Source organism: Gorilla gorilla, chromosome 4, assembly GCF_029281585.2.
Source record: "Gorilla gorilla gorilla isolate KB3781 chromosome 4, NHGRI_mGorGor1-v2.1_pri, whole genome shotgun sequence".
Taxonomy (NCBI): Eukaryota; Metazoa; Chordata; class Mammalia; order Primates; family Hominidae; genus Gorilla; species Gorilla gorilla.
In genome coordinates this window covers 18,522,226-18,542,752 of record NC_073228.2, presented here as the reverse complement: position 1 = coordinate 18,542,752, position 20,527 = coordinate 18,522,226, and the positions used below count along the sequence as shown (strand labels likewise).

Below are 20,527 nucleotides of genomic sequence, written 5' to 3'. Positions count from 1 at the left end.
CTAGTTGAGTCGTTGTGACAGAGACCGTCTGGCCCACACAGCTTAAAATATTTATGATCTGGCCCTTTCTTGAAAATATTTGCCAATTTCTGCCCTAAAATATATGAAGCCAACTCTCCTATAACCTCAACGTTCTCTCAAGTCGGCCAAGCATAGCATCACCGGCAGAATCTTCCTAGTCCCTGGCCTCTGAACCACTTTGTCACTGTCCCTCTGATGAGAAGGGCCCTGACTGGGACAGACACTGGGGGTGGAGACACTGGTGGTATGAGCCTGTGCCCCGTAGCTGTCCTGAGTCCTCAGCACCTACAGGGATGTACACACGCACACACAAATGTATAAAGCCCTGTGGCTCTGCACACTCACCCCAAACGACTAGGTCTGCTGAGGCCTCATCGACCCCCCGAGAGTTGGTGGCCAGGCAGGTGTAGGTCCCCGCATCGGAGATGTGTGTGGGGCTGATGAGGAGGCTGCCCGACTCCAGGGGTGTGAAGCGAGGCAGCTGCACGGAGCCACTGGCCAAGATGCGCTCCCCTGAGGGCAAAACAGGGTGGGGGTCAGCCTGTAGCCCCCAAGGGCACACCCTGCCCTTCCCTGGCTGCTCCAGGGCAGCATGGTCCCCCCACAGGCCCCTGGCTCTGGAAATGCTGGAAGGAATGAGGACAGATGGTGGTGGGGCTGGGGTGGGGGCTGAGAGACCTGGAGAGCTTTCTGGCTTAGGGATGGACACGAGGGCACAGGGTCTCAGAGCTGGCAGCCTAGAGCCCAGGTCCCCTGATGCTCCTGTGCCCGCCACACCGCGTGCCCTTCAGCAGAGAAGGGGGCGCAGTTTCCTGATGACGGTGAGCAGTAGCCTGGCACAGCCCTCAGAGGCAGCTGGCACTCGGGTGGGGGGAGCTGGGGGGGGGGACAGCTCTGACAAGGTGATGATGGGCATCCTGCGGCAGGATGCTTCTGGGGAGAGTCACCTTCAAGGGAGTGAAAGGAAGTGACGGGAGCTGCCTGGAGTGGGGTGGGGTAGAGAGGGACACGCTGTCCCCCAGCAGCAGCCCTGGTCAGGACAGACCTCCTTCTGCAGGGGGACCCAGGGAGCCGGGGGCCCAGCCTGGGAGGGTCCTGGCCAGAGAAAGGGGGAGAGAGAGTGCAAGTGCACCTGCAGGAGTGAGCCTGGGAATGCAGGTCTTTGTGACTATGTCTATTTTAAAGAACCCCCCACCCCCGTAAGGAAGGGAATCTCCATGTGTCCATCTGGGGGTCGCATGTCCGTTTGCACATGGGTGCAGGCACAGTGAACTGAGTGTGCTGGGTGGGTGTGTTTATTTCCATGTGTAAGCACGTGCCTAGGTGTGCCCCTATTATCCCAACAAATGTTTATTGAGTGCCTACCGTGTGCCAGACTCTGTTCTAGGTCCTGGGAGACGGCAGTGGACAAAACCGACGCCCCTGACTTTGTGGGGAGACAGGCCATGAGCTAGGTAAATAAGCCGATGACCAAATGCATGAGAAGGTGGGGAGTGAAGGAGGTAGGGCTGGAGGGGAGGGCTGGGGACTGGGGCAGGGTAAGTCCTTGGAGGAGGCACCTCTGAGCTGGGGCTTGCCGGTGTGAAGGAGCAACTGTGTTTGTACGTGTATGTGCACATGTGTATGTACATGTGTGTGCATATGTGTGCACATGTGTATGTACGTGTGCATGTATGTGTGTGCATGTGTGTGCACATGTGTGTGTGCATATGTGTGTGTGTGCAGGGAAGAGTTGTGAAGGTGAGTGTGCACACACAGAGGTGAAGAGGAAGTACACAGGGCAGATGGACTTAGGGAGGTGGCTTGGGCTTTGCTGGCTCCGCCGTCTGGAGCCCTCTGAGCTGCCTGGGGTAGGAGACTGGCAGCAGCCACCACTAGAATAATATTCATCATCAAGCACCTATCGTTTCCTGGGCTTTAGGCCTCCCAGGCATAATGCAGGACCCTCACATGCATGCTATAGTCTAGTCTTCACATCACCCTGGGGTATATATATTATTGTCACCAGTTTACAGATGGGGAACCTGAGGCTCAGAGTGAGTTAGTAACTCACCAAGGTGGCAGGTCTTGGAAGATGAAGAGCTGGACCTTGAGCCTGGCAAGGCTGGGATGTGAAGGACGCTCTTTTTTTTTTTTTGAGACGGAGTCTCGCTCTGTCTCCCAGACTGGAGTGCAGTGGCACAATCTTGGCTCACTGCAAGCTCCACCTCCCAGGTTCAAGTGATTCTCCTATCTCAGCCCCTTCCCCAAGTAGCTGGGATTACAGGCAACTGCCACCATGCCCGGCTAATTTTGGTATTTTTAGTAGAGACCGGGTTTCACCACTTTGGGCCCGGCTGGTCTTGAATTCCTGACCTCAGGGTGATCTGCCCACCTCAACCTCCCAAGATGCTGGGATTACAGGCATGAGCCACCGCGCCCGGCCGAGAGATGCTCTCTTGGGTTGTACAGTGTATGACCTTCACAAGTGTATGTGGGGAACCCAACCTGGCTGGCTCCAGAGCCTAGTTCTGAAGACTCTTCTAGGCTATCACACAACCACACTCTCTGAAGGTCTGTTCCATCTACCTTTCTGCCAAGTGATAGCTGGTCGGGGCGCCCCCGAGGTCTCACATGCTAGCACCACTGACATGCCGTCGATCACCGTGCTGTCCAGGGGGCCTCTGGTGATGTTAGGGGCAATGCCTGCAAACAGAGAAGTGGGGCCTTTTAGCCACACCCTGGGAGAGGTCCCCCAAGCCAGAGGGCCAGGGGCCTCCAAGCCCACTGAGGGCCAGGCCCTCATCCTCTCCCTGCCATGGTGAGGGGCCCTCCACTAGGAAGGATGTAGGCATCTTGATGGAGCCCCAGTGTTTGGAAGAAGCCCGGAGGGGCCATGAGGACTCCCCTATGCCACCTGCCCTGTGGAAGGACCCAGGTGACACCAGTCCCCACACTGCTTGGATTCTCAGGCCTGCATCTGGGGGAAACTGAAGACCCCAGAAGGCAGCTCCCATCCTCCCTGACAAGGTTATTGGGGTTTACAAGCCAAAAGTGAAAGGAAGGCTCTGGCTTCTTAAAAGAAAAACAGCCACAGCCAAGAGGGGGACTTCTGCCACTTTCTAAGTGGCCCTGCCCCAGGAGCTCCATTCGGCCACGGCCACCGTTTAGGGTTGGGGCAGCCTCCTGGCTTCGCACTCTCCTTGCCCCATCCCAGCCCTCAAGGAAGGAGCTCGCCAGATGGGTGTGGGAACAGAGCTAAGTTCACCTGCACTTGGAAGCCAGAAGCAAGACGGCAGCCCCTTGGTAGCCACCTTTGGGGCACACCCACAAGCTCTCTGCCCCACAGATGCCCTGTCCGTGGCCTCTGTGGGTCTGGGTGATGAACACCGTGGAGCTCAAGGAGACCCCTGAACATCCCCGTTCTTCCTGAGGAGCCCACCAGTGCTTTGCATTTACACAGACCTTTGAGCTTATGGGCCACTCACAGTATCATCTTTTTTCTTTTGTTTTTTTGAGACAGGCTCTCACTCTGTCACCCAGGCTGGAGTGCAGTGACGCCATCTTGGCTCACTGCAACCTCCGCCTCCTGGGCCTGAGTGGTCTCTCACTTCAGCATCCCTAGTACCTGGGAGTACAGGTGTGTGCCACCCTGCCTGGCTAATTTTTTGTATTTTTGGTAGACGAGGTTTTGCCATGTTGCTCAGGCTGGTCTCAAACTTCTGGGCTCAAGTGATCCACCCCCCTCGACCTCCCGAAGTGCTGGGATTACAGGTGTGAGCCACTGTGCCCGGCCCACAGTATCACCTTTGATTGCTAAAACAGCTCTGGGAAGTGGCCAGAGCAACTATGACAACCCCTGACAGAGACTCCAAGGGCAGAAAGGGATTTGCGAGGAGGAGAACTAAGAGAAAAACACCAGTTTTCTTCTTTGGAAACATGAGCAGGTCCTCTGGAATGGGGTTACTCCAGCCCTGCCTGGGAACCCAGGGACAGTCGCAGTGCCAGAGCTGGTACCCGTGGTTGGTTTCATAGCTCCTTTTCTCAAAAAGCCGTGAACGCAACCTGGGCCCCAGGACATTGGAGAGAACTTCTAGGGACCAGAGATTTCCTCCAGGGCTCTGGACTCAGGGCTGCAGAGGCAGCAGCGGTAACTGGCTGTGCCCCCAGGCTGCTGGGCAGCAGGCGGCCTTTGGGGATCCTATCTGCTTAATGGAACGTGCTATGCACAAGAGGCCCCTCGGAAGACCTTGGAAGAAAGCTGCGTCCTGGGAAGAGGGGCTCACGGGCAGCACAAAGGAAGGCCCAACTTACTGGTGACAGCCAGGTAGGTGGAAGTTTGCACCTCGCCGGCTGCATTGCGGGCGAAGCACTGGAACATGCCGGTATCATCGGGCACCAGGCCGCTGACCTGCAGGCCCCCGTCGCTGCGCTGCCGGAAGCGCGTCAACTTCTCCACCTCCACCACGGCTGCGTCCTTGTACCAGGTGATGGAGGGCGGCGGCACACCTGTGGGCAAGACGTCAGCCCACCGTCAACCTGCCTCCTGCCTCCTCTCCACCTAGGAGGGGTGCTTGGGAGGAGGCCGGGCCCGGAAATCTGCGAGGGGGTCCCTGGTGAATCTTGGTGTCTAGAACCTTCTCAGAGGTGCCACTTTGGGTCTAGGGAGAGGAGGAAGATGCTCTTTGAGTGGCAATTCTCAAAGTCTTTGGGACAGAGTAAAGATCCGGGAATCAGTTTAGCATGGAAACTGGATTGGACAAACTAATTTATTTATTCTATTTTTTATTTCTATTTGTGTAGAGACGGAGTCTTGCTAGGTTGCCCAGGTTGGTCTAGAACTCTTGGTTTCAAGCGTTCCTCCCATCTCAGCCTCCCAAAGTGCTAGGATGACAGGTGTGAGCCACTGCACCTGGCCTAATTTCTTATTTTTTATTTCAGTACTTAGCAGACATGTATGCGTGCTCTGGGAACCTCCAAGTGGGGGAAGCTTTCCCAAACGCATGGCACCCTGTGTCGAAGAGCACGTAGAGGGTCCAGTGTTCCCTGGGGGATGCTTTCCCAAACGCATGGCGCCCTGTGTCGAAGAGCACGTAGAGGGTCCAGTGTTCCCTGGGGGGCACTTGGAAGCCCCCCATACCGGCTTTGCACATGGAGGTGAAAGGAGGAGGCTCCTCTCCCCGCTTTCAGCCTGGCACATTGTTTTCATAAGTTCCCCCAGCCGGGCTGGGCGTGGTGGCTCATGCCTGTAATCCCAGCACTTTGGGAGGCTGAGGCGGGTGGATCACCTGAGCTCAGTAGTTTGAGATCAACCTGACTAACATGGTGAAACCCTGTCTCTACTAAAAATACAAAAATTATCCTGGTGTGCTGGTGCATGCCTGTAATCCCAGCTACTTGGGAGGCTGAGGCAGGAGAATCACTTGTACCCGGGAGGCAGAGGTTGCAGTGAGCCAAGATCGTGCCACTGCACTCCAGCCTGGGCAACAGAGTGAGACTCTGTCTCAAAAAAAAAAAAAAAAATACTTCCCCAGAAGAGTTGGCCACACCCTATTCCAAGGAGCACCCCACGGCCCTGTCCCCACTAAGCCTGCTTGCCGTCCCTTCCCGGCACCCTTTGATCCCGACAGCCTGTGATGCCACATTTCATCCAATCCACCATGCGCTCTCTTTCCCATGGTCACGTCTCCGAGATCAGGATGTGTCTTATAATCGACAGCATGTCATAATTTAATTGGCTGCCTTTTTTCTTTCTTAGTGGTCCATAAAATAATGGGGCATCTTACAACCCATGGCATTTTAGATGAGATGAAATAAGTTCTCTTTATTTGTTTATCAGCTTGCCCATCTCCCTCCCGAGAATGTTACATTCTACACGAGCAGGGATCTGGCTGTTTGGTTTATTATGTATCTCCCCACTCCTGAGGACACTATCGGCACATGGTAAGCCCTCAAAAAATATTTGCCGCCTGAATGGATGGATCTTTGCCTTCCCCTTGTGGAGTCTCAGAAGGGAAGTCATTACTCATCCCCTCCAGCACAATCCTCATTCCTGCAGAGACACATTTTGCCCCTTTGCTCAGCGTGTCCCACTGTGCACGCTCTTCTCTCTTTATCATCCCGGGTTTCACCCTGGCTGCGGGCTGTCTTTTGGCGGAAATGAATCAGAAGGAAGGACGGTGGGGAAGGGGAAAGTAGAAATTCTCCAGGAACTCTTTCAAGGGGGGTTAAGTAGGGATAGCGGAGGGAGCTGGCAGAGGAGATGGAGCAAAATGGCCCAGGAAACAGGCCGAGCTTTTAAGACACATCTCAGGTGAGATGCGCCCGGGGGCTGCTGGTTCTGGCATTACGGTAATTTGTCATTGTCTACAGCTCTCAAATTTTGGGAAATTTGGGTCTGTCACCTGTCCTGAAATTACTGTAAGTTGGGTTCATTTGTAACCCTCAAGTTTTGGTACCACAAAGGTTGATTTCCAGCCTGAGATTATGGTAATTTGGCCTGTTTGTTTCCTGGGGTGCCTGCTCAGACAGCCAGACAGACTCTCTGCCTAGTGACATGGTCTCGAGAAGAAGCTGGAATTTAGAAATGTCCACAATGAGGACGAGAGAGGCTGAAGATCTGGGGTCTTTGACCCCTCCAGCGGTGCCACCTCATTACCTTTGGCCCGACAGGGGATGTCCACCACCTTCTCCATCTCCGCAGTGATGTGTCTTTCTGGCTCCTTGACAAACTGAGGCGGTTCTGCAGGAGGAAGGACCAGGGGAGGGGGTCAGAGCCATGCTCGCTTTGATCCAGCCACTGTAGGGGGTCACCCTTAAGGAGGACCCTCGCCGTGCTGCCCCTACCCCTCAGGGGAGCCCTAGCAGCCCCACCCTCTCTCACCCAGCACTGAGAGGTAGGCGCCCCGGACGACAGAGGGGACGCTGCTGCTGCGCAGGACAGCCTCACACTCGTAGTAGCCGGCGTCACTGCCGGTGGGGTTGGGGATGGTGAGCCGGCGGTTGTGGTCACTGATGCCGCCCGACAGCAATACCCCGTCCTTCTTCCAAATGATATGTAGCTTGATCAGGGGCCTGCAGAGGGCAAGGGAAGGCCAGTGTTCAGCCATGAGGACTCCCAGAGGCCCGAGAGGCAGGGCAGGGGGTGGTAAGGAGTGTGGGCTTGGGAGCCAGGCTGCCTGGGTTTGCCACCTTCCTGCCACTTTGTAGATGCAAGATCTTGGGCAAGTTCCCACAGGGCTCTGGGTCTCACTTTCCTCTTCTATAAAGTGGGCGCATCTGTGCCCGCCCAGGGGGTTGTAGCCAAGATGAATGCATTAGTGCCAGTGAAGTGCTTGGAACAGGGCCTGCTGATGGACTTGGAACTCAGGGCTTGGCAGCTCAGGCAAAGCAGGAAAGCAGCCTGGCTTGCAGCTCTTTTTTCTGGTCTTCCCTGTGTGCTGTGCCCCATCTGACCACAGATCAGTGACACGGAGGAGATGAGGGTGAGGGCAAGTGACAGACAGAAACATGAAACACCCAGAGTTTGAAAAGGGGAAATAAGGGCAGACAAGACAGACAGACAGACAGAAAAACCCACCCCTCAACTGCAAGAGAAGAGCAAGGGTGTGAGTCTGGCCTGGCTTTCCACCATCACCAACCCCTGCACCCCCAAGCCCCCAAGACTTGGGTCTGTCCAGACACTCCTGTTTAGCACCTGGTGGGTCCCTGAGGACGGATCTTCCAAAGTGGGCCCCTGCTAGTGCCATGGGGGTATTCAGAAGGGCCCCATGGAAAAGGAGTTCTGTGGCCGCATACGTCTGGGAAACGGTGGCTTGAGTGACAGTAGCTTGAGGTGACGCTGGGCAGTTTCTTCATCGAGGGGCTTCTCAGGGCTTTCACTGCGCAGTTGCACCCTGGTGGCCTTGCCCATGTCCTGGGGTTTGGATGTGTGTCCTCTCCAAGTGTCATGTGGAAATGTGATCCACAATGCTTGGTGTTACCCACTTGGTGATGGAGTGAGCTCTTACTCTGTTAGTTCATGTGAGAGCTGGTTGTTTAAAGGAGCCTAGCTCCTCCTCCCCTCTCTCTTTTTCCCTCTCTTGCCATAAGACACGCTGGCTCCCCTTTCTCCTTCTGCCATGATTGGAAGCTTCCTGAGGCCTCCCCAGAAGCAGATGCTGGTGCCATGTTTCTTGTACAGCCAGCAGAGCCGTGAGCCAAATAAACCTCTTTTCTTTGTAAATTACCGTGTCTCAGGTATTCCTTTATAGCAATGTAAATGCTCTAATACGCCATGCCTGTGAGAAACTTGGGATGGGAGGAGCATACTTTTAGAAATGCTGCCAAAAATAACAACAACAAAAAATCCTGGACACGGTGGCTCACATCTGTAATCCCAGCACTTTGGGAGGCTGAGGCAGGAGGATCACTTGAGCCCAGGAGTTTGATACCGGCCTGGACAACATAGTGAGACCCTGTCTTAAAAAAAAAAATGCTGCTATAGGACACGCTCTCCCTCTCCAGGAAGTTTCAGGTCAAGGGGACCTCGGGGGGATCATCAGTCTAACCCCCTGCCCATCCCATTGGTTTAACTTCATAGTGCACTTAGGAAGGGTCAGGTCAGTCTGGGTCAGCGCGCTGCCTATGCGCCTTCCGCTGGGGTTGGTGCTCAGATCATTCCCATTTTACAGATGTGGAGACTGAGGCCCAGAGGGCGGCAGTGAGTACAGGCCTGGGGGAGAGGGGGCAGTGCATTTCAACTCAGCTATCATCCAGCTGGGTGACGTTGGGCAGGCCGCTTGCCCTCTCTGGGCTCTGAAGTGGTGACACCTATGCCATACATTGTTTTGGGAGAAAAGAGGTCTTGTGGGAAGGTGCTTGGCAGGACGCAGGGCACGGAAGGCACTTAGCCACACATAACGAGGCTCAGGGGTTTCATAATTGTTTCCTGTGTGGGAGAGGTGAGGGCCGCACATGGCTGGGAAGGGCTCTGGTGGCTCCTGACCCCTGATCTGCCCTACTCCAAAGCCCATACTCTTTTTTTTTTTTTTTTGAGATGGAGTTTCACTCTTGTTGACCAGGCTGGAGTGCAATGGTACAATCTCAGCTCACTGTAACCTCCGCCTCCTGGGTTCAAACGATTCTCCTGTCTCAGCCTCCAGAGTAGGTGGGATGACAGGCATGTGACACCACACCTGGCTAATTTTTGTATTTTCAGTAGAGATGGGGTTTCTCCATGTTGGTCAGGCCGGTCTTGAACTCCCGACCTCAGGTGATCCGCCCTCCTCAGCCTCCCAAAGTGCTGGGATTACAGGTATGAGCCATCGCGCCCAAAGCCGTACTCTTAACCACCACGTGAATCGTTTCCCATGCACACTTCCCTCCTGCACAACCCTGCATGCAAGAGGGCTCGCTTTGGGAGGCCACCCACTCCCTCTGGGCTCCTCCAAGGGTTAGAAGTGAGTCCACCCTCCCTCCAGTCCTGTACGTCCCAGGCTGACGTCCCCTTCCCTGTAACTTCCATCCAGGGCCTGGTTTTCTCTTCTTGGGCTACAGAGAACAAGCCAGCCCTGGTTGTACACAGCAACCCTCTGACAACAGCCAGCGGGTCTCCCTGCATCCCTCCTCCCCTGTCCTGGATCCTCAGGTGATGTGGCTTCTGGCTGCTCTCCCTGGAGCCCGCAGTTTGGGAGCAGCAGCTGGAGTTACGGGTGCGGGAGCGAGGGAAGATGCACTACCTACCTGGCATTGGCCACACACTCCAAGGTAACCTCTGAGGTCCCGGCCACCACGCTGGTGTTTTTAGGTGGGATGATGATGGTGGGTGCGATGGGGTCTGCAGGCCCCCCTACATCTGGGGAGAGATCAGATGTTAGCTGGGGGCAGAGGCTGGAAATCCTATCCCTGCCCAGCATCATTAGAGGCTGATGCCCTGGGAGGTCTTTGTCCTTACCGAGTGGAGCAGGTGGCCATGGGGGCAGCCACAGAGCAGACCTCCAGACAGTGACCCCAGGGACTACCTGATCCCTCCACTTCCTCTGTTGATGAGTCACCACACCAGGGTCCAAGGAGAGACATCGCTGACCTTGACGGGCTTCCCCACCCCTCCTGTAAAGCAGCCACACCCCCATCTCCCCACCACCACCCTGTCCTGTTCCATTCCCTTCAAATCCTTCCCTCTGCCTGGGTTGACCTTGTTGGTTTAGTTCTGCATTGTCTACTTCCTTCACCAGAATGCAAACTCTCTGTACTAGGTCAAACAGAGTCACCGGCCCCCTACCCCCACATACCTCCCGCCAATTTATGCCCATCCGGCACCTGTAAATGTGACCTTATTTGCATATAGGATCATTACAGGTTTGTAATTAGTTAAGGTGAGGTCATATTGGATCAGGGTGGGCTCAAGATCCAATACGACTGGTGTCCTTGTAAGAAGAGGGAAATTGAGACACAGATGCACAGCCTGGAAGACTCTGTGAAGCCAGAGGCAGAGTGAAGGGATGTGGCCACAAGCCAAGGAATGCCAAGCATTGCTGGCCACCACCGGAAGCCAGGAAGGGGCAAGAAATGAGACTCCCCTAGAATCTTCAGAGAAGTATAGCCCTGCTGACACCTTGATTTTCAGACTTCTGGCCTCCAGAACTGTGAAAGGCTCAATTTCTGTTGTGAGCCACTCAGCTGGTAGTACTTTGTTGTGCAGGCCATAAGAGACTAAAATTCTCCCTGACCAGGAACCTCATGGGTCTTTGCTGTGGACTGAGCTGTGTCCCCCACCCATTAATATGTTGAGCCTTAACCTCCCGTGTGATGGCATTTGGAGGAGTCCCTTGGGAGGTGATTAGGATTAGATGAGGCCATGAGGGCCGGGCCTCATGAGGGCCAATGAGGGTCCCAAGGAAAAAGAAAAATGTTCTCTTAACATATTGTCAACTTTTGCTTAGAAAAGCATGTAATACTTTAATTCTCTCATTGAATGAAATGAAAGAGTTAAGGATGAAACTCTCAGAAAGCAGGTTTCCAGGTACTTGTTAGGTGTGAATATTTCCATATTTCAGATTCATGTCCTTATAAAAAGAGGAATCGGCCAGAGCTGGCTCTCTCTCCGCCATGTGAGGACACGGCTGGAAGGCAGACATCTGCAAGCTGAGAAGAGAAGCTGACCATACTGGCTTCCCAATCTGGGACTTCCAGCCTCCAGGATGGTGGGAGCCGGAACGTTTGCTTCGTAAGCCCCCAGCTGCGGTGCTTTGTTATGGCACCAAGAGCTGACTTATGCAGTCTTTTCTTTTTTTGGACGGAGTCTGGCTCTGTTGCCCAGGCTGGAGTGCAGTGGCAGGATCTCGGCTCACCACAACCTCTGCCTCCCAGGTTCAAGTGATTCTCCTGCCTCAGCCTCCCAAGTAGCTGGGATGACAGGTGCCACCACCACGTCTGGCTAATTTTTGTATTTTCAGTAGAGACGGGGTTTCACTATGTTGGCCAGGCTGGTCTCGAACTTCTGACCTCAGATGATCCACCCACCTCGGCCTCCCAGAGTGCTGGGATTACGGGTGTGAGCCACCACGCCTGGCCAACTCCTGCGGTCTTGACGACCACCACTCCTCCAGCACAAAGAAGGATGCCTGGCACACAGTAAGTGCTCAAATACGTGTGTTAAGTGAACAAATGAATGGATCTAGAGTTACCATCGTCCAATTCCCAGGGTCGATGATTGAAATGAACAAGAACTTCCTGTAAGTGGGTTTTATTGGAAAAAAAAAAAAAAGAGAAACACTCCAAACTCTTCTAATAGAGGTGGTAGCATTTCCTTTTTTTTATATTTTGAGTTTTTTTTTAAAGTAGAGGCCACATTTTCATCTTGATGGGTCAGTGTAAGCCCGATATTGGCATTAACTCCAATATTCTGTGTATGCCTGATCCATGGCTCCTGAAAATACAACCTCTGAGGACTTTTTCTCCACAACAAATCTATCCAGTTGGCCCCTTTCCAGAAGGTTCTGGAGGTAGTAGGCCATGATGACATGCTGGGCCCTGCGGTGACAGTGACAGGCTGTTCTTTACGGGGTTAGGGGGAGGGTGCACAGTGGCCCCACTGCCCCTCTGGGCCACCTTGTCAGCCCTGGGCAGGTTTTCCTTCCTTGACTCCAGGCCTTGCTAGAAAAGGCCCAGGAAGAATGTGAATAAAATGTAAAAAATAAAGTAAAATGAAGGGGGAAAGAAAGGAAGCATATAAAGCAAAATAATTGCAACAATATAAAAGCCTCATGTAGGTGCCATAAAGAGCGATCGGATTGAAAGCTGCTGATATAGCTGAATCCATAAAAGTGTGCTCTAAGTTGTTTATTACATGCGGGGGCGCGCAGGTACCACGGCTCAGATTAATGGGGCACAAGTAGGAGACAGACAGTTAGAGCCCAAGCCAGAGCGCCGCATGGCACAGCCAGGTAAACAGGGAGACCTCAAGGAAGGCGAGTTCTGAGTTTAAAAATACGAGGGCTGCCCCAGGGCTCAGGGCTGGCTCGTTGGCTCTGGAAGGAATGGAGGAGAGATGGCCATGTGCTCAGGCCCAGGTGGCAGCCTGCAGGGCTCGATGGGGGCTGAGGTGGCCAGGGATGCTGGCACAGTGAGAAAGGGTCCCAGGGGTGAGGAAGACCTGGGCTCAAAGCCTAGCTCTGCCCCCATGTATCCTGGTGACTTCATCCTGCTGAGTTTCAGTCTTCTCAGGGGGGAAATGGGGATGAAAGTCACTACCTCTCAGGGTTGTGTGAATTCAGGCCCCAGCTCAACAAATCTTTCCTAGGTGAATGCTTGACACGTGCCAGGCTGTGTTCCAGGCACCAGAGATTCTCCACCAAGCGAGATGGCCAGGGTCTGTCCTCATGGAGGGTGATGTCCCAGAGGAAGTCGAACCAATGCTCTTGGGGTTAATGAATGAAAGAGCGTGTGATGGTTGCCGGGAAGGGGGCGGCTAAGCTGGTCTGGGGTGACTGCAGAGTGTCTGGTACACAGTAGGTGCTCAATAAATGACAGCTTCCCCTCCTGGAGATTTGCCTGCCTGTGCAGGGAAGAGCTCTCCCTGCTAGCCCTAGTCCAAGTGACAGACTCAGAGGCTATGGAGAGGTGGGAGTCGCAGGCTCGGGGACGCACATTAAGCCCTGCAGGGTACTGGGCAAGGCCTCAGGCATTTCATGGCGTGGCTCCCTGGGAGATACCGGGAGTTGAGTGGGTCTCAGAGAAGTGAGTCCTGGAGCAGATTTACTGTTAATGAAGGTCACCCCAGCACAAGTGGGTTATTGGGGTAAATGGGGCTCCAAAGGCCAGACCATGAAAATCACAGGTGAGCCCGAGCAAAGAGGAGGGGTGTCTTCCCGGTGAGCTCCTGCCATAGGGTGGGCCCTGGGGTGGGAGGAAGTGTAGGGGGCTCCCCACATGGGGGGCCTCACTGGATCTCACTGCCCCAGATGCTTTGCGTAACAGCCACGACAAGGGACATCTAACGTGATCCATTCTCCCTGAATCACCTCATTGAATCCTCCCATTTTTGCCATAGGCACCAATTTACAGATGGGGAAACTGAGGCTCAGAGACCATGTGACCCACCTGGGCCACCTCATTTAGTCCTCCCAACTTTGCCATAGGCACCAGTTTACAGATGGGGAAACTGAGGCTCAGGGACCATGGGACTCGCCTGGGCCACAGGTCGGTGAGCGGTGGGGCAGGGGTGTGAGCTGCTCCCCTCTCTTGGGCAGGCTTCTGGGATGCCTGTTCTCCAGCTGCCCAGGAGCCAGGGTATCCAGGCCCTGTGACCTGAACCACCCAATGCAGGGGCCACGAGCCACACGTGCCTATGAGCTCCTGCAATGTGGCTGGTGTCCCTTTGATTTAATGTGATTTAATTTTAACTAATTTACATTTAATTAAGAATGGATCCCCAATTCAGTTATTAAAACACTTTTAAGCATGTACAGAACAACTTATGCATACGACTGTACTTTTCAGCTATAAATTTTGTGAAATCTAAATACAGATCACGTATTTCGGATGAAAATTTCACATCCAGATTGAGATGCGATATAAGCGTAAAATACACAAGGATTTTGAAGACTTAGTATGCAAAAAACCAATGGAAGATATCCCATTAATATTCTTTACATTGATTGTATGTTAAAAAGATAACTTCTTGTTATGTTGGGTTAAATAAAATAGAGTAATAAAATGAATGTCAACGATTTCTTTTTACTTGGTAAAAAAAAATGGGGCTACTGGAAAATTTAAAATTTCACATGTGGTTCACATTCTATTTCCTTTTGACAGTATAGCACTGATCCCCGGGTATCCACCCAAGCATGGGGTTTTCAGGAGCTGTGACAGTCCGAATGAGGTCACCAGGGTTATCCTGAGCAGGGGGCAACTTCTGGGGTCGCCAGACTTGCTCTTTCCTTCTCTGGTTCTGAAGAGCGTAGGGTCCCTATAAAGAGGTGCAGAAAGCTGGACTTCCTGGAGTCCAGGAGGGATGGAGGAAGCAGTGCGGAGGGGAGAGCAGAGAGAGGGGTGAGGCCCAGGAGAAGAATGAGGGGAGCTGGTGCTGGTGGTAGGCAAAGCGGCAATTGCTCCTCACAAATTGGTTGGCAGGCAGGCAGGCAGGCAGGCTGGGGGTTTGTGTCACAGAGAGGAAGAGGGTTTTCAAGTGCAGTCACTTGTGGAAAGAGAAATTAGCTAAAAATCAGCTGATTCTGCTCTGAATTCAGGATAAATCAGCGCGTGATGGCAGGAGGCCAAGAGGCAGTGGGGTGGGAGAAGCAGGTGACTAGGCAAGGCTTGGGTGGGTACAGGGGGTCAGAGGTGACCTGCCCACCTCCCTGGGGCCAGCTGGAGGGTTGGGTGGTTTGGGATGGAGCAGAGAGTGAACGACTCCCAAAGTCAGCCAGGAAGAGTAGCCTAGTTTAATGCCTCTGAGGAGGAGCTGGATGCCGGAGAAGGGGAACAGAGAGGAAGGCCCTGACTCTGTCTCAGGGTAAACTGAGTCACCTAGGAGGATGCCTGGCTTTGACTTGGACCATGAACTACTCCTGTGTCTTTGACATTGCCTCTTACCAAATGACGGGATTCCATGAGACTCCAGGGAATCTGATCACTAGAAAATATACGGGGAGAAGCATCTCTCTTTGACGACTAAATTCCCTTCTCCTATAGAAACAGCAGCCCCAGGGTATGGGCTGGGGCCCAGGCTGCTGAGACTTGACTGAGACCCTGACTCGATGTCAGAGGTTACACCCTCAACCCTGATGGTCAGTCTCCAGATATACTTGTGATGCTGATGGGTCAGTCTCCAGAATGAAACTCTCCTCCCCGCATTCAGATTTCCTTCTAGGCAGACTGGATGCTGAGTAGGGGAAGGAGATCCCTGGGATAATGGGAAGCGGTTCCTGCTGAAGTGTGAAAGGCCCTTGAATGGGGATGGCAAGGCCTGGGAATGTCCTGGGCCCTCTGGACACGGACAGCAGAGGCTAGGATCAGAATAAGAGCACAGAAAGGCCCCAGGCTGGTCCACACCCTCATCTTGCCGCTGGTGGGCAAGTACCATCGTGACCAAGGATGATAAATGAGGCTTGCTTTGAGAGCAGGAGTTGTACAGATGTGGAGGGAGGTGAACATCTGCCTCCCCCAGCTTGTGTGATGGCTCAGCTGCTGCTGAGCAGGAAGCTCTGGCCTCGCCCCACATACTCTGGGATTTGGGCCTAGGCTGCTCCTGGGCTGTCCACCCCTCCCTCCTTCTCTGTCTTGGGAATGGAGTATGGAGGGAGGGGCTCGTCCAGTAGGGAGAACCAGGCCAGAAAGAACATCTCAGCATCCCGTCCCTCCAAAGAAAACTGGCTTCAGTCTTGGCTGGACAAGCGTCTCTTTGCCAAAGCACACCAAGGGAGTCACGCTTTTGTGTGTGTCTCACTGTGTGGTGAGTTCTAGGGAGGGCTTTGCCCTTTTCGCCCAGGGAGCTGGAGGTGTCTGAGGATGGAGGTGTTTTAGGTGGGTGCCTGGGCAGAGGGCCTGTCTTCCCATCAGCAGGGACCACCTGGCTCCCAATATAGACAGCACTTCTTATGTGACAGCCAAGTAGAGGCAGTTAGTATATTTCTGTAAAAACAAGCTTCAACCCTGCAATCACCCACATGCCCTCCTGGTCAGCATCTGAGCCCCGATAGTGGCTGCAACTCACACATGCACACACTCTTCCTCTGCCCCACCCCTCCCTGGGTCCCTGGTAGCCCTGCTAACAGTCGTGCTAAGCATCCTCTCTACCGATGCAGGATCTCAGGAGTGTCATGGGAATGGGCTCCAGCATTCAGCTGCTCCTTTTCTGCCCAGGCACCCCTGGCTCTGCTGTGTCTTGTCCTCCTTGGGAAGGCTCCCCCTGGCCGTCCCCTAGCTTCCCTGTCCCCCTCCTCTGCCACTCCATCTTCCCAATGATCCCCTGGAGCACCATTGCCAAGATTTAATGACCCGCTCCAAGATCGGTCCCGGCCCTGTGCGTACTTACTCTCCACAGTGAGCGTGATGGGCTGGCTGGTCTTGTTATCCCCGTTCTTGTCGTTAACAGCCTGCACATAGTAGCGACCTGCGTCAGGGGCCACCGTTGACAGGATGACAAGGGTGTTCTCCAGCGTGATGGCTCTGGGAAGAGGAAAAGGATTCCTCTGACAGGGGCCTGAGGGGCTCTGAACCTCCAGGGAGTGGGAGTGGAAACCCTAAGGGGGAAGCCTGACCATATCTCCCAGTCCCCAGCCTCCCAGGGCCCCTCCTGCCACCCCCTCCCCAACCTCTTACTGCCTACATCCCGCCACGTTTAGTTTGCAGAGAATGCTAAACACGGTGCTGATGCTGTCAACCAGACCCAGAGACAGCATGTTCCTGCCCAGACGCCGAGACCACCCAAAGGAAGCTTCCCTGGCCCCTACCCCAAGACTGGGCAAGGGGCTTCCAGGTATCCTCTTGGAATTCTGCCTTTTCCCAGGTCACAGCCTCCATGACTGTGTGTGGTTATTTCTGCATGATGTGCATCCAGACACTGAAGAAATGTTCTCAGCATGGATTAGTGAATGTCGGTGAATGAATAAGTAAATGACAAATGAATGCTAATGAATTCAGAAATGCAGGGCCATTCCAGAGTCCATGCCTTAACCCTAATCCTAAATCTGTTCAGGATTGATGGACTCAAAAGTCACAGGTCACCTGGTGACATCAACTTCTGGAAGTCCTGTCTCCCTTCAGTCCCCTTTCTGGGTATCAGTCTCTACCTCTTTTTTTTGAGACAGTCTCGATCTGTTGCCCAGGCTGGAGTACAGTGGCATGATCTTGGCTCACTGCAGCCTCTGCCTCCCGGGTTCAAGCGATTCTCCTGCCTCAGCCTCCCGAGTAGCTAGGACTACAGGTGCGCGCCACTACCCCTGGCTAATTTTTTGTATTTTAAGTAGAGACAGGGTTTCACTTTGTTAGCCAGGATGGTCTCGATCTCCTGACCTCGTGATCTGCCCGCCTTGGCCTCCGAAAGTGTTGGGATTACAGGCATGAGCCACTGTGCCCAGTCTTTTTTTTTTTTGAGACAGAGTTTTGCTCTTGTTACCCAGGCTGGAGTGCAATGGTACGATCTCGGCTCACTGCAACCTCCGCCTCCCCGGTTCAAGTGATTTTCCTTCCTCAGCCTCCTGAGTAGCTGGGATTACAGGTGCATGCCACCACACCCGGCTAATTCTTGTATTTTTAGTAAAGACAGGGTTTTGCTATGTTGGCCAGGCTGGTCTCAAACTCCTGACCTCAAGTGATCTGCCCGCCTTGGCCTCTCAAAGTACTGGGATTACAGGTGTGAGCCACCATACCCAGCTGGAGTTTCTACCTCTTTGAAGCTCATAACCAAGAGTGGGACTAGGTGGGCTGGTTAGGAGGGAAAAAGAGGCTGGTGTGCTTTGGGGTGTGGTGATGGGCTGTTTGCCTCAGCCGGTTTCCTTTGCTGGGATCCCATCATGCAGCCCCTTCTCAGGCCAGGTCTTCTGGCAGGGAAAAGGGGCTTGTCCAAGCAGGAAGCTGGAGGCTCCATGGAATGTGGGTGCAATGGAGCCAGAAGCGCCACCCACACCGGCTCTTCCTCCCTCCACCCATTCTCCCAATGACAAACAAAGCCATTAGTTTGTCAAGTATATCTCTGGATTTTAATGCGATGGGCCTGAGACAGCTGTTAAACATCCTTAATGTTAGTTTAACAAGGACAAATCCAGTTGAATTCTTTTCAAATTTTCCCATTAGGTGAATGTTACAGAGTTTTAAACAGGCTCTCAAATAAACATCCCCACTAATGCTTCTCCAGCCCAGCACTCCCCCAGCCCGGCTGTGCTGGTTTTCGCCCCACTCTCTCCTGGTTTTGGTGCTTCACATGCTGAGAATCACACCCTTGGCACAGCTCTGGGAAGCAGGAAGCCAAGCCCTCCTGCCCCCAATTCCTGGTACCCTAATGATGCCCCCCCAACTCTTTTTTTTTTTCTGGAGAGCTCTTGGCTGGGCGCAGTGGCTCATGCCTGTAATCCCAGCATTTTGGGAGGCTGAAGTAGGTGGATCACCTGAGGTCGGGGGTTCGAGACCATACTGACCAACATGGAGAAACCCTGTCTCTACTAAAAATACAAAATTAGCCGGGTGTGGTGGTGGTGCATGCCTGTAATCCCAGCTACTCGGGAGGCTGAGGCAGGAAAATCGCTTGAACCTGGGAAGCAGAGGTTGCGGCCAGCCGAGGTCGCACCATTGCACTCCAGCCTGAGCAACAGAGCGAAACTCCATCTCAAAAAAACAAAACAAAAACAAACAAACAAAAAAACAAGAAACAAAAAACAGGAGAGTTCTTTCAACCTCCAGCTAATGAGGCAATAGGAGGTGGGGCCAAAGCCAGGCAAAAATATTTCAAAAGCTTAAAATAAGACAGGGATAGTGGTCATTTTCCCACCTGAGAGTTTCCTGCAGGGACTTGCCCTTAGGTATAGCATGTGAGGGTGGCTGAGAGTTGGAGGAGGGGTCCTCCCCGTGCAGGGCTCTGGCTGGGGCAGGGGGTGAGCTCTGGAATGGAGCTCTGGCCCTAGCCTCTAAAGGGCATGCAGCTTCCTCCTTGCTGGGCCTCAGTTTCCTCCTCTGTGCAGGGGTGGAAGCAGGTATTCTGTAAGATTTCTTCCAGCCCAGAGGTTGAAGGATTCTGATTCCTGTTGCTGCTTCTGTTGTTTCCTCATTAGGCCCAAGATAGCCCTGCAGCCCGCCACCTGTCTCTTCCCACCCCGCAGACCGGGACACGGCCAGCTTCAGGGCTGACAGGATCTTCATGAGCACCATGTGCCGGGACCACGCCGGCCCAGCTTCCCCAGCCACGCCACATCCATGACTACCATAGAAGCAGCTTCAAGCCTCCAGTGGGCACACTGGGCACAGCTTGGCCCACGTTCCAGTTCACCCACCTGTCTTAGGACCCTTTTGGTCTCCAAGAAGGCTCCCACCTCCAATTTCATCTCTTTCTTGATCAGGAAGGCTCCTTTCACTGTATTTTGTCTATATCATGATCAAGCTTTCTGGGTCAGTGGTTCTCAACCAGGGTTGACTTTGCCCTCCAGGGATGACAATGTCTGGACAACTTTTGGTTGCCAGCTCGGGCAGTGCCACTAATAATAGGGGTCAAGGCCGGGGGTGTTGTTAAGCACGCGTCCCGTGGTGCACAGGAAGGCCCTCACAGGGAAGAGTGATCAGGCCCCAGATGTCAAGAGCACCATGCCTGACATGGTCTGTCCTAGGTAGAGTGTATATTAAGATGGCAGAGATGGCCGCTGCCCACCTCAGTCTCAGGCTTCCCTTGTGTCATGGACTGCAGTGGCTGGGAAGCCAGAGACAGGCTTTGCATCTCTGCTTGCATCCAGGTGGGGCAGTGAGGCTGAACTAGTGGGATATGGAGGAAGGGATGTGCACAGTTGCTAAGCTTGGACCATGAGCGCCTCCTGCGCGATCCTCATGTCTGCCCCCTTTCTCTCTGGCAGAGCAGGACAACTTGGAAGGTTGTATGCTGATGATGGCAAAACTCCTGCCTCTCATCATGGTAGGACTTTAAATGGGGCTGGGCACAGTGGCTCATGCCTGTCATCCCAGCACTTTGGGAGGCTGAGGCAGGTGGAACGCCTGAGGTCAAGAGTTCAAGACCAGCCTGATCAACATGGTAAAACCCTGTATCTACTAAAAATACAAAATTAGCCAGGTGTGATGGTGCATGCCTGTAATCCCAGCTACTGAGGCTGAGGCAGGAGAATTGCTTGAACTCAGGAGGCAGAGGTTGCAGTGAGCTGAGATCATGCCATTGCACTCCAGCCTGGGCATCAAGAGCGAAAATCCATCTCAAAACAAAAACATAAACAAAAACAACAACAATAAATGGGCAAGAACTCAACTTCTATGGTGTGAAGTCACTGAGATTTTGGGCTCTGCTTTAACTAGTGCCTGGAGGGAAGCACCCTGGACTGGGACCCCCAGGGCC

At 53.6% G+C, this 20,527-nt stretch overlaps 1 protein-coding gene across 2 annotated transcripts in view; it reads right to left on the bottom strand.

The window, feature by feature from the left end:
- SDK2 (sidekick cell adhesion molecule 2) overlaps nt 1-20,527 on the bottom strand; it is a 309,988-nt gene that overhangs the window by 97,067 nt on the left and 192,394 nt on the right. For both annotated transcript variants that reach the window (XM_055389053.2, XM_055389054.2), the window contains exons 5-11: nt 16,517-16,650; nt 9,724-9,835; nt 6,884-7,074; nt 6,659-6,742; nt 4,315-4,509; nt 2,590-2,706; nt 367-534 (exon numbers count right to left, since the gene is read on the bottom strand). In XM_055389053.2, the coding sequence (XP_055245028.2) occupies nt 367-534; nt 2,590-2,706; nt 4,315-4,509; nt 6,659-6,742; nt 6,884-7,074; nt 9,724-9,835; nt 16,517-16,650 (1,001 nt within the window). The remainder of the gene's footprint in view (nt 1-366; nt 535-2,589; nt 2,707-4,314; nt 4,510-6,658; nt 6,743-6,883; nt 7,075-9,723; nt 9,836-16,516; nt 16,651-20,527) is intronic.